This window comes from Cornus florida, unplaced genomic scaffold (genome assembly GCF_030987335.1).
Source record: "Cornus florida cultivar Cherokee Brave unplaced genomic scaffold, ASM3098733v1 CherokeeBrave_3.0.0_Hap2_Chr03, whole genome shotgun sequence".
NCBI classification, from domain to species: Eukaryota; Viridiplantae; Streptophyta; class Magnoliopsida; order Cornales; family Cornaceae; genus Cornus; species Cornus florida.
Window position 1 is genome coordinate 59,447,046 of NW_026775573.1, and position 14,466 is coordinate 59,461,511.

Consider the following 14,466-nt stretch of genomic DNA (forward strand, 5'->3'; position numbering starts at 1 on the left):
GATATTTTGAACGGAGGAATATTTGTATTCTCCTCATTGATAAATAAATTTCTTATTTATAGTGAAATGACACTAATATATATATCTATATATATACATATTTGGTTAACAGAAATGAGATTATTGTTTCTAACTTATAATAAGATAATTAAATATTAGAAGAAAGAGTATGAATATCACGGTTAACACCTTCCTATTTAAAATTAGAATTCAAATTAAAGGTGAAAGATATGCAAATGAACAAACACGCGCGACTTTATTTTATTTATTTATTTACTTTGTATAAAATGGCCAAGAAATTTCACTCAAGATAATGGTATAAGAAAATCTTATAATTGTATTGATAATTGAATGTGTGACTCGGCTCTACATTATATATATTTATAATGATGTGAATGATAAATTACTTTGAATTCACAAGGTAAGAGACAAATTTAGATAAAATTTGATAATTATATTGATAATTTAACATGTGATTCTGCCTTGCATTAGACTCCGTATATATTTTTATAATGAACGAAAACATTAATTCATAAGGAAACTAACTTGCAACACAGAACCTTATAACATAAGTAAATGTAATCTCGAAAAGATATTAATATTCAAAAATAAACTTAAAAATAAAGTGTCTTAACAAATTCTAAAAAAATAGAGAAAGAAGTTTAATCAAATAAAACTATTAAATATAAAATTTGAACGCAATCGGAGTTCATTTACCGAACGAACAAAAATTCTAAAATTTTCAATGGGCTTCCTATAGTATAGAAAAATCTCGTTTTGAGGCCCTAAATGATGGTATTTTGCCAAAAATGACGTATGTAGTCTTGCTCATTAGGACATTTTCAGTCAAAAATTCTCCTGTTAGTTAAAAAATAGACGCTTTGTATTTTTTTTCAGTCAAAAATTCTCCTGTTAGTAAAAAATAGACACTTTGTATCAGTTCAAAAAATCTGTCAACATGCCCATTTGGCCCCCTGGCGATCCAAACGGGTCATAAAGGATTCGACAATCAATTCTACATAATAATATACAACCTTACAAGTTTTTTTTTTTTCCTAAATAAGTCCAATCGATCAATTTTCCCAAAATTCGGGCTTGGAGCATTCATCCAACAATCAATAATTACGAAAAACGTTCCAAGTCTTTTAAAAAAAAAAAAAAAAATTTGATAAAAATGATTTCTCTTGCATAATATTTTTCTTTCTTCACAAAATTCTTCAAAATTTTGGGACAACAAACCATGCAATTAAGTATATAAACTCGATCTATATAGACTTAATTAAGTAAAAAAAAAATATGATTTTTGGTATACATATAAAGACGCTTTCGGGAGGCATCAGTACTGTTGGCTGGTTCACTCACTAGTGGCTTTAATTCTCCAACTTGTTGGAATTTTAATGCTTGATCTCCAACATGTTTTGAAATTCCAACCATTAACAAACAACAATTTAGCATACTATTCTCACATGCTACTCCCAATTCCTTTTGCTTTTCCTTTCCCTTTCCCTTTTCCTTTTCTTCAGGAAAATTTGCATCCCAAACACTTCTCAGTGCGAACATTTCCCAAAATCCATTCTCTCTATTGAGAAATACTATTCTAATTGAGGAAGAATTTAGAATAGTATTATTCTCTCATATATCTCATCTCGTGTCTCTTCCTATCCAAAAGAATATGCCAAACAGCTCTTAGTTAGGTAGTAACATCCATTACCAGAATTTCTACTCTCTCTGTATATATTATTTATTTAGGATAAATGGAAAATAGAAATAATTGACCAAGAACTCCCCATGAATAATCAAAAAAGAAAAATTAAGTACTCCCAAAAAAACAAAAAGGAAAAAACAAGAAGTGATTTAATTCTAGTAATATTTTAATTAACATTACTATTTATTTATTTATTTTTATACAGGTATTAACATTACCTATATTCAGAAAAACAGCATAAGAGTAGAAACAGGGTTTATATGGATGAGCAAAGAAAGCTATGAAACAATAGCAGAGAACTCTTCTTCCCTGAGAAACTTCTGTTGCCTGGCAATGAAAGCCTCCACCGTCTGCCGGAACTCCTCGCTGCTCATCTCGTCCGAAGCCACGGCCACTTTCTCGCCGGAATTCACACTCTTCTTGCACATCTCCGTCGCCGATCGCCTAAGTTCACGGCGAGGTTTCTCACTCTTCACACTCTCCACTGAATGAGTCCTGTGAATCTTCCTTTCTGCCAAACTGTACATATATGTGTTCGCCATAGATGATGCTGAAACATCGTCCTCGCAAACACTCTGTTTTTTCTTATTCTTTTCCATGATTTCCACGTACTGTTCGTAGAGATCTGTTTTGTTGCTGTTTCTGCTGTCACCTTGGTTTGTGTAGCGTCCCGATAAGATGAAGAGAACTATGACTATGGCGTTTCCGATGACAAACACGAAGCGAGGACTGAAAAGGGTCACTGATAGTCGCCGGAAAAACTCGCCGGAGAGTCCAAAAACGGCACTAAACTGAGTGGAGTACTTGGAGATTACGATCAGAACCACGCAGAGTTCCACGAACCGGAGCAGAGAAGTGATCCTTTGAAGCCGGCGGTACCTCAGGATCGCGTTGGCCTTCTCGACTTTGAGATCTGCGATGTTGAATGAATCCATTTTTTGGGGAATTCGGATTGACTTTTGGGTTGTGGAGTGGGATTTTGTTTATGGGTTTTCACTCGAAAGAGAATTGGGTGAGGATCAAAATCTTGGCAGAGGTCATCTGTTCAAACAGAGAGCAGAGAGAGTTCACTGCTGCTTTTATGTTCATGGCGAAGAGAGAGAAAGAGGATATGGTGAGAGAGAAGAAAGAGAGAGTTGGCTATAAGTGGGAACAAGGCAATGTGCAGTGGAAATTGTTTTCCTTTCTTTTGGGTTCTTGGTCTTCGGAGGTGGTTCTGACATTTATAGGGCCGGGGGAATTGGATTCTCACTTTTTCTTTTTCTTTTTCTTTTTCAAATATATGTATAACATTTGGATTTGGAAAACAATGTCTAATTTTTTTTCTTTTTTCAGCAATGTCTAAATTCACCACTACCTATACTTGGTTAATTTATTAGTCCCTCTGTTCTAATTTAAGTGTTGTTTTTGGAGAATAATAATTTTTATGGGGACATGGGAGACATACATTGTCACCATGTAAAGTTACTAACTTACCTTTTTAAGTTTTTAATATTCAAATTTGAAATTTTAAATTTCAAGGATATATATAGAAAAATGTGAAACATATTGTTTGAAAAAGAAAATCGACAATTATTTTCGAACAGTCAAAAAAAAAAAAAAGATAAACACATTTTTAAAACAAAGGGAGTATTATTTTTTTTTTCATCAACAAAAAACTTACTCTAGGTACAGGGACATATCAATTCCGAACTTTTTTCTTTTGAAAGTGATAAAGTATCACTAGAGTTTCTTGGTTAAATGACTCAACCTCGTACCGCCAAAAATATTTGACCTCTTAGTATCTTATAGTAGCGTTTTTTAGGAGAGCCTTGTGAGAGATTTTTTTATTTTTATTTTTTATTTTTAGGTAGGGGAAAAAAAATTGATTTCAATCTCTTCCAATAATTTTACATTGGGAACATTATTTCCACTGTTTTGAAGTCTTATAATAATACTTCTTGTGACGAAAACTCTAAATAACGATGTTCGAGTAGTAAAATAAACATAAAGCAACTTAAAAAAAAAAATAGACAATCATAAAAGAATACAAGATAGACGTGATTCACCCAAAACTTGAGCAACGTCCACAGTGCACCAAACAAACAATTTCATTATGAAAAAGATGAAGGGCTACAATAAAGAATTTCCACTCAATCATCTATTGTCTCTTGATAGGCATAATACAATTCTCACTAAATTGGAGCACTCCTTGAAATCTGATTAGGGTTCATATAAAGAATTACTTTAAAAGGATATCAACTTGTCCCACAAGTCTAGGCCTTTTGAAGAGTCTGAAACAATAAACGAAACTAATTTTTGCAATTCCCAAGCACAATTGACGTAATCATTATTTTATGCCTGATGGTGTGTCGTCGTTCTACCACAAGCTTAAGAGTGTGCATTAAGGCGAGGGCCAAGTTTTACATTTATAGAAGCCACTACTACCTTCACTAAAAATATAATTAGGGTGAGTAAGGATCGTCCCAAGGGATTGGAGTCGAATTTGGTTGTGGAATCACAATTAGGGTTAGTAGGTCGAGTGATCAAACAAATAGCTGGTTGGTTGATTAAACTAGAGAGCAAATTAAACTAAATAATTGAATGTAATAAAGAGTAAGTAAGAGAGAGAGAGTTCTTGGGGTTTAAAGGTCACCACCAAGCAATACTTTTCTACATCCTTAACAAGTGACTAATGAGGGAAATGTGTGTTGCAATATTGATGTGTGTGTGTTTGGTTGATTCAATTAGTAAGGGTGACTAATTAAGCATATATTGCCTAAGCAACATGTGAAAAATACAGTATATCTAACAATTAAGTATATATTGTCTAAATAGCATGTGAAAAGCACAATATATCTTGCAAGTCCTTAATCTTTTATTAAGCTCGCAAACCAAATACACCACAAAGTTAGAGACATGTGCTACTTGCATTCAAAAGTATGAAACATTAAACAACAAGCATGGATTGTCCTCCCATCTAACAACTATGCTACCACTACACTGCAATTAAGTTAATGACATGAAATTAAACTAATTAAGCTAAGGGAGAGGCACAATCCATCAAGAAATGAACATGAACCATTTAGAAAATTACAAGAGCATTCCATTAAGTACAATGTTTTGACAATCTCTAGATCTATGGCATTAATACACATAGACATGCATCAATAACACAAGAAATAGAGACAAACACATGAACATCTATTCTAGCATACATAAACATATGGATAGAATGAAATGATCAATTGGAAGCATTAAACCACATAAATCATTGAATAAACAAGATCTATATATATAAAAGTACCAAAGCATGTATTACAACACTAATCCCTCAATAATACACAAAATTAAGATGTAGAAAATATGTTTGGGGCTAACTCTAGCCCTAAGAGGATGTCTAGCCACTCATGGTAGTGTTTCTCCAACCCTCAAGGGCTAACTCCATGGTATAGATTTGCTCCTTGGTTGATGAAGAGTCTTCAATGGTGTCTCTAGCCTCCTCCTCCTCTAAGCTTGCTCTCTAAGAGTTCTTACAAGGTATGAGATGATATGATGTGATATGATATGTTATGGTGTAAAAAGTAATCCTTATCCTTATATAGGTAGGTCAAATGACACACAAAATGAGCAGGGGTCGTACAACAAATATTCCCCAATGATTGGATAAAGGACAACTTTCAATGAGCTAGAAATTTAACTTTTCGAACTAGAGGAAGTTCGATCGATCGAATCTTGGACTTGGATCGATCGAACATAGCTGAGATCTATCGAACTTAGGCTGGATCGATCCTCAATGACAGCGCTTTTTGGATAAAAACAAATCTGAGATATTTTGAAGATATTTTTGGGAAAAGGACAAAAGTGGTTGGTAGGGTGGTACAACTAGATAAGATCAATCATTTTGATAAGGACAAGGTAGTTCGATCGATCGAAGAATGATGTTGGATCGATTAAACTTTTGAGATCTCTGAAAATGTCATCATGGCTCTAATCCATCTTGAAGTGCTGAGATCGATCATGTTGGATCGATCGAACTCTGATCTGAGATCAATCGAAGACGTTGATTTTCACCTTTTTTTTCCTTTTGCTTCTACTTGGCTCATTTCTTTGATTCATCCCAGAATTGCTTCATTTCTGCTCTTATTTGGCTGAGTTAGCTTATTTTCAGGACAAGTGCCTGAAAATGGAAATAATATGAAATCAATCTAAAACGGTAAAGTAAGATAGATAAAGGTACTAGAATGCCTAAGTTTAAGGGCTTTAAATACGCACTTTTCAGCGCTCATCACACCCCCAAACTTAAATATTGCTAGTCCCTAACAATGAACTAGAAAGTAAAGGAATGAAATGAATAACTAAACAACTATGAATTAGAAAACAATAAATGGTAATGCCACTTTTGTAGGGAACACGATTGCACTTAGCATATGCAACAAGCCTTTTAAACCCCTAGGTTACCCCTAGTGGACGAGTGAAGTCTCGTGAGGGTTTCCAGAAATGATATCCATAAACATTAAGCTCATTTTTCAAAAGAGACACCAATATTGCAAACAAGCATTGGGAGAAAACTACCTCAAGTATGCAATTTTTTAACCCTTTCCAAGCAATCTCCCAAAATCTCAACATCAAGCAAGCAAATATGGTCTTCCACACATCAAGAAAATGATTATGCAAATCGAAATAACTCTAGAATCCTTTTTGAGTGGACTGGCATCAAATATGTTGCTATCTAAGCCAACTAAAGAATTAATCATATCTTTACCCTCAAACTAGCACACAAATCTAGTACCAATCATCAAAACAAAAAGTGGACCTTTTTATTAAAGCTTTGTTATTCTAGGTGTGCTTATTCTTTTTTCACTAGGGTGTTTTTTTTTTTTTTTTTTTTTTTTAGGATCAAAGATGGAAGCATGGTGCAATGTGTTAATTTATTAAGCTTTCTAGTGATTCATAAGGTCGAGCGTTAGGTCAATGACTCCCAAACCAAACGGCTTTAGGGCATTAAGTGTTCAAACACCTCTACGGACTTACAAGCTCAAATCAACTAGGCTACAAATCAAGACAACCTCCATCTAATCATTTCCCACTTTTCACCTTTTGGGAGAAGTCTTCACTTTTTTATTACTTTTGCAACTTCTTTTTTTTTTTTTTTTTTTTTTTTTTTTTTTTTTTTTTTTTTTTTTTTTTTTATCAAGTTCAATTATTAACCTAGAGTTTGGGCCCTCCACCTTTCGGCGCGAGAAATTCAATGCTTGATGAGGCTAGAATCCCGGCTATTTAGTGAAAAGGGGTTGTTATCCACCTTTATCAAGAATGAAAACTTTCAATGCACTACTAGCCCAATTGGGATATAACCAATTCAATAATCAACTAAGCATGTACCCCACAAATGAATGCTAGTGTGCGCCTGTGCTAGTGTAGAATCCAAAAGTGAATCTCAAAACAATCACAAAATCAAGATGATGTGGACCACAAGTGCAAGCGAGATATCAATCTTTTGAAAAATTTACTCCTAAATGGCATCCATAAGGCATACAAAGAGTATTGGACTCTCAAGTCAAGCAATTTTTAAAGTTTAAGCAATACAATCCTCAGAAGATCAAAATCATAGCTAGATATGGACCAATTATAGAGAATCTCTCAAATACACAAGTCATGCTCAAAATTTTGAATTTAAAAGAAAACACTATAACATACACCATTACCCCCAAACTTAAACGGCACAATGTCCTCAATGTGCAAAGAGAACAAAGGAAAGAGTATACCGGTGCAATTAAAGCAAAGAATGGCTGGGATTGCAATATCCAAAGTGGGTGGCATGGCCCCCCCAAACTTGTAAATTAACTGTGGTCCTGAAATTTGGCACTCGGATAAATTTATCAGATAGTAAAAAGGGATAATCAGTGCACAGTGGACATGCAAGTGTAAATGAAATAAAGCAGTGAGAGAGGTATAAGGGTGGTCCTGAAAATTATGTAGCAGTCTCTCTCACTGTAATCACTATGATGCCCCTGATGGAGTCAAACATACAGAGATAAGAATATAATAGATAACATCCATATAAAAAACATATATAAAGAAAATAAGGTATAGAGTACATCAAAAGAGCAAAGCTGACATATCCGGCTGCAAATAATATACAGTGACAAAAATGAAGTATAGAGCACAGAGGTGTAGTATAAAAAGATAGAAGAAATTGGAAATCTCATGTGGACGAGGCAAGACGGGCAGGGCGAGCTCCGTGGATATCGCGAGATAAGTCTCGGAGTGCAGTCATGACATCCGTGCGGAATGTAGCAAAATCAGCTCAGTGGGCTATAGCATCGGCTCGAATGGCAGCGGTATCAGCTCTAATAGCAACCACTACATCCTCAAGAGCCCGAAGACGCTCTCCAAAGCCGAGGGTCTGACTAGGAGCCTCAGGTACGGATGAATCAGAAGAAAGATCCCGAGTCTGCTCCTCCTCGTGTACTGGTGACCCAGCTGGAGAGTGCTGCTCTGCGTCATCTGTAGGTCGCTCTAAATCGATGTCTATGTGCTCAGCAGCTGGACCTACTGGTACATCATCCGCTACGGGGTCTGTTGCTGCTGCCTCTGCCTCGAGCTCCTCTGCAGCCACTACTATGTGGTCCTGCAGTCTGGTGATAATAGCATTGTAGCTCTTATTCCAGTCCTTCTTTAAGAAGTGACAGGAACTTCTCTCAGGGTGCTCCAGAGGATGGAAAGGATAGCACTGATCAATTAGTATCTGGGTGATAAGGTGGCCAAAAGGGAGAGACTTAGCCCTTCAGGGCTTCTCCTTGCTGATATACTCGTCGAAGAGCTTCTTTATCAAGCTCCAGATGAGTGCGGGGATAAATACCTAGTGGCCTGTATAAAATGCGTAAAGGACTGTCAGATAGTCTCCTCGCGCGCTGAATCTTGTGCCCGGCCATATATATATATAATTCGAAAGAGAACTGAATCAAAGAACCATAGGTCATCTAGAAGAAAAGTGCGGGTGACGAAAGTCTCGCCATCGGCATGGTGACCTGTCAAGAAAACTGCCATGTTGGCATAAGAAGGCCTGTATAGCCTCAAACATAGCTCCTATAGCTCCGGAGGGCAACGGTGTGAACAATGGCATGATCTGGCTAGTGTGTCCACAGTAATAGTAATCTGATGGCCATCTATAGTAGTGACCAGCTCTGCTGTGGTACGCGGGGACGGTCGGAGGTTCTGGAAGAACATCCGTACTAGCCGCGGGTAGACTGGCACAGTAACTAGGGCAAGAATAGCTGCAAGGCCCCTCTGGATAATATCATGATAAGCTGATAGGGTCAGCACTGATCTAGAAAAGAAATCTGTGTCGAAAGCTGACTCATGGTCTACTGTCATATGCGCATATCTAAGCGCGGGCCTATCACGCTCTCGAGCTGGCTGGCATGGTGGAGATGGTAATGGTGAATGCTTAGCTCCAGCATGTGATGGAGATGGGGACGGTGTAAACGTAGGCTAAACTGTAGAAGTAGATGGAATATGATCATCCTCAGCCTCATGAGCAGGTGACTGAGGTGGAGTAGGCTGTAATGGCTCCCCCTGTATATGAGAGGGCTCTGCTGGCTCCTCTATCCTAGGTTTGATATGTCTCTGAGTCCCGTGTTGCCTCTTGGCAACAGCCTTGCGCTTAGTCATGGCCTGAAAAATAATTTAAAACTTGCAATGGGAGTCAGTGCCAGAATAAAGAATTGAAAGCACAAAATAGAAATATGCATGTCAAATAAGATAGATAAAACATATAGATGACATGAATCTATGCAAGTGACAGGATATGAAGCATGCTAAACAATGTAAGTATGAAATGCATCCAATGTGGAATATCACAGGCATTGGGCATATATAAGATAGCATGAACATAATACATGATGAATGAAGTGTGTGTATGAGATTTGTGAAGTTCGATCGATCATAAAAAGGTTTGAGATCGATCTCAAAACTTCGATCGATATGAGAAATTAAAAAACTAAGTTCAATCGATCTCTTAAGATCGATCTGAGATAGAAGTTCGATCGATCGAACTGTGCAAAGATGAAAACTGAAAGGTCATAGATCTGTGACTTTGGAAGCACGGGGGCCACACAAACAGTGTCGTGGGCCCATTAACTCATCAGATCATCAATCCTACTCATATAGCATGGCCCATACTCCCACAAATCGAATCAAAACTAAAAAATATATAACCATATATACATATATATACACATATATACAAACATGCTTCAAGCTCCATTAATGGAGGATATCATCAACAAAATATCATGGATTCAACATTTAAAACATGTATTTAACAACTTGAAGCTTAAAATCAAAGATGGGGTTCGGATCTTACCTCAAGTCGCGAGAGAAGATGAGAAGAAGATGGAGATGAAAATCCGAGAGAAGAGAGAGAGAATCAAAGTTTGGATCTCGCCGGAGATTCGCCGGAGAAGATGATCAAGATGGGTGAGTGCAATGGCGATGAAGGATGAGGGACGAGGGCTTGGAGGGTTGGATCGATTTAATGAATCGATCTTGAGACTCTCAAGGTCTATTTTAAAAAACTTTTCCCAATTAGTTCGATCGATCGAACTGAGATTTCAGATTGATCGAACTTTGATGATCTCTCTTAAAAGTGTTTTTAGAATTTTTGAGATTTTTTGAAAAATTAAAAACTAAAATTAAAAATTAAAATTGAAAAATAGAAAATATTTTTGAATTTTTGAAAAATAGAATAAAAGAAAATAAAATCTTTTTGGATTTTTGAAATAAATAAAGTAAAAATCTTTCTCTTCTTCTCTTTTTTTAAATAAAATAAAATCTTTTTGGGTTTTTTGAAAAAGAAAATAAAATAAAAAATATTTTTGGATTTTTTTTAAAATTAAAAAGTCAAATGAAGTCGAAGCAAAGTCAAAATAGAGAATTAAATGTTCGATTGATCAGAAAGAGAGCAAAAATATGCAAGTTTTTGGTTCAAAAATTTGGCTAAGTGTAGGAACTTGTAGATCGATCAAACTTTGAAGTTGGATCGATCTAAGGACTTCAGATTGATCTTGAAATGTTTTCGATCGATGAGACAGAGAGCTGAAATATGCAAGTTGATGCAGGCTCAAAATTTTTTCTAAGTGTTGGAGCACGAGATCGATCAAACTTTGAAGTTGGATCGATCTAAGGTCTTTTGATCTATCTGAGAATAACTTCGAACGATGGGACAGAGAGATGATTTGGATACAGGTGAAATTTTTTTCTTAGTGTTGGATGCAGGTGGAAGTTCGATCGATCGAACTCTCATTTGAGATCGATCGAACTTATGCAAAATGCTCAATTACAACATAAAAGTGCATACAATCCTAACCACAATTCCTAGCAATTCATATGAACCAAAAACAAGTATCTAGACTTCGTAGGAAATGAAATTTAAGATAGAAATGAGGGAGGAATAGGGTTTTGACACCTTACGAAAAATTGTGCTAGTCTTTAACATCTCTAGCAAGACATTGGACTCTTTTAGCCCGGATCAAAGATCTTATAATGCATCCCCTCCTTGTTGGTGTGATAGATGCTTTGAACTCCACCCAACAAATGGTTCTTTGAAGAACTTATTGGATTAAGCTCAAAAAAAACTTTTGATCCCTTGTCAATGCAATTACAATCTTTGGGCTTCCATGCCCTTTTAATGTAAGAATTTGAAACAACACTTTGAGAATGCAAGGTTGAAGATGATCCTTTTGAAGTTTTGGTCTTACACAAAAACTCACTTCCTTGACATTGAAGATCATGACATTTATCTACAACATTAACTTCTCCTTTATATTTGTCAAATGAATTAGGTGTGGGATTAAAGATATTCAACTTCACTTTCATGTGGCCAAATGAGATCTTCATTATCCCCGTCCTACAATTGATGTCGGCATTAGCGGTTGCCAAAAAAGGATGGCCAAGGATAACAGGAATTTGGCTTTTAGGATTGGGGACCGGTTCCGTGTCAGTGACAATGAAATCAACGGGGAAGAAAAATTTGTCAATCTTAATCAATACATCCTCAATTATACCCCTAGGCTTCTTAATGGATTGGTCGACAAGTTGTAAAACTACCGACGTTGGTTTCAATTCACCTAGGCCCAATTTGACATAAACCGAGTATGGAAAAAGGTTAACACTTGCTCCTAAGTCAAGAAGTGCCCGATTAATGATATGATCACCAATAATGCATGAAGTAGTAAGTGAACCGGGGTCCTTAAACTTTGGTAAAGTGTTATGTTGTAAAATTGAGCTTACTTGCTCAGTCAAACCACTTTTCTTGGTGTTTGGCTCTTGTTCTTCCGCCTTTGGGTGAACAAGTCTTTCAAGAATTTGGCATAAACCGAAATTTGCTTGATTGCATCCAAAAGTGGAAGATTGACTTTCACTTGCCTAAATATTTCCATGATTTCATTGGTTTTTGCCTTTTACTTATCTTTTGAAATGGATCATTTTAAGGCATCCGGAAATGGAACTTTTGGCTCAAACACTTTTTCAGCCTTTTCTTTGGAAAACTCTTCAACACAAGAATTTTTCAAATCACTTTGTTTCAAATCATTTTTCAACAAAACCTTTTCAAATTCATTTTTCAGCAAATCTTTCTTCAAATCATTCTTCAAATCACATTTTGAAGCTTTCTCATTCATAAGATCATATATATGCAATGAAGGAAGAATGGGATGTGAAACGGGATGGGTGACAACTTGAGGTTGTACCGGTTCACTCTCTTTATTAGACATTTCAACTTGATTGTCCACAATCCTACCACTCCGCAAGGTAATCACCGCATTAACATGTTCAATGGTGTGGCCTTCTGATGAGGAATGGGTTTCCACAACACATTGTTGCTTAAGTGGGGCATTCATAGGCATCTTTCCCTTATCTCTTGCATTAAGAGTGCTTGTTATTTGCCCTACTTGGGTTTCTAGCTTGGTAATAGATTGAGAGTGAGAATGAAGCAGTTGAGTGCTAGCCTCTAAAGTGCTCAAAGCATTCAAAACTTTTTCTTCAAATGCGGGAATTCTAGCATTTCCTTGGGAATAAGATTGGTTGGGAAAATGAGAGTTAGCAAATTGATTCCCTTGTGATTGATAAGGTCTATAACCTTGGGATCCTTGGTTTTAAAGTGGAGGTGGAATGTACTTCCCTTGAAAACCGCCTTGGGAAGGGTTTGAGCCATCTCTTTGGTTTTTCCAAGAGAAATTCGAATGATTTCTCTAACTTGGATTATAATGAGTACCATAAGGATTGTTCCCTTGGTTCACAAAAGCTGCATTGACTTGTTTATTAGGTTCATTTTGCACTGTCCGTAAGGACAATGAGAAGTAGAATGAAGAACACTAGAACAAGTCATACATGTTTCATTTGATGCATGATGAGAATGGTTAGGGAAGGAAGATACTTGGTTCGCCAAGTTTTAGTTAATCAAAAATTGATCAAACCTTTGAGATAAAGACTTCATTTCGGCGGCTATTTCATTTGAATAGTCGACTTGATATAAGCCAACACTCGTCCTACCTTGTGAATTTCTACCATTCTTGGATGATAATGTTTTATGCAAAGAATTTTCACTCATGCTCTTATAAAGACGCCACACGTCATCCTCATGCCTGTCAATGTATGAGCCACCCATGGAAGCATTAACCATGCCTTTGTAATTGTCCGATAAGCTCTCAAAGAAATATTGAACTAATTGCCATTTGGGCATGTCATGATGTGGACACTTCCTAAGCAATTCATTTAAGCATTCCCATGCCTCATGAAACGTTTCTCCATCCCCATGTGAAAATTCTCGAATTGAGGTTCTCATGGCATTGGTCTTAGAAACCGGATAGTACTTCTTCAAGAACTCTTGTTGCATTTATGCCCAAGAAGTGATTGAAAAAGGCCTAAGATTGTTAAACCAATACTTTGCCTTGTCTTTTAAGGTGAATAGAAAAAGTTTGAGTCTTAAGACCTCTTTCGATATGTCCGTATATTTTACAGTGGAACATACTTCTAGAAACTCATCCAAATGCTTGTAAGGTTCTTCACTTGGACTTCCATGATAGTTAAGAAGCATTTGATTAGTTTGTGGCTTAATTTCATAGTGATGTGCTCTAAATGGTGGCAATTGAATGCATGTAGGGGCATTGTATTCATTAGGCACATAGTGATCTCTTAAAGCAAGTGGATGATTAGCAATTTGAGGTGCAACATGGGCACCTTGATTTTAATTTCCTTGAATGATGGGAGGTTGTGGAGCATATATTGGCCTTGGCATTCCAAATGGAACTTGGCCTTGTTGTTGTTGTGGTTGGTGAATGAATGGCCTAGGCATGTCTAATGGTGCTTACTTGTTCTCATTATGCACATTTGGATGGAGGATACTTTGTTGGTCTATGTGACTAAGGTCCTCTACATGCTCTTCATTATGGCCTTCCATTGATGTAATGGATCGGGTAGAACTAGAACTTCCTCTTCCCCTAGGATTTCTAACTACAGATTCAAGATGCAAATCAAAAGGGACAAGAATTGGTCTTAGTGATCTACGACCATGCATGCACAATGTAAAAACACAGAAAAACACAATGAATGAACAAACACTTCGACTTCACAACAATTCAATTAATCTTCCTCCATAAACAATTAACCCATACTCCTATGCTTTGATAACAACGCAAAAAACAATTAAAAATGTCTCCACGAGGGCTCACGATTTATCTAGGAAATTAAAAACAAGCCTCCACGCGGGCCGACAATTT

General features: G+C 36.4%; 1 protein-coding gene and 1 pseudogene across 1 annotated transcript; one reads left to right on the forward strand and one right to left on the reverse strand.

Annotated features, from left to right (window-relative positions):
• Positions 1–1,983: 1,983 nt before the first annotated feature.
• Positions 1,984–2,640, reverse strand: LOC132301650 (uncharacterized). The gene has a single exon (XM_059798890.1). It carries the CDS (start codon positions 2,638–2,640, stop codon positions 1,984–1,986), a length of 657 nt encoding a protein of 218 aa, XP_059654873.1.
• A 10,788-nt stretch (positions 2,641–13,428) lies between these two features.
• On the forward strand, positions 13,429–13,527 carry LOC132302025 (small nucleolar RNA R71; annotated as a pseudogene).
• The last annotated feature ends 939 nt before the right edge of the window (positions 13,528–14,466 follow it).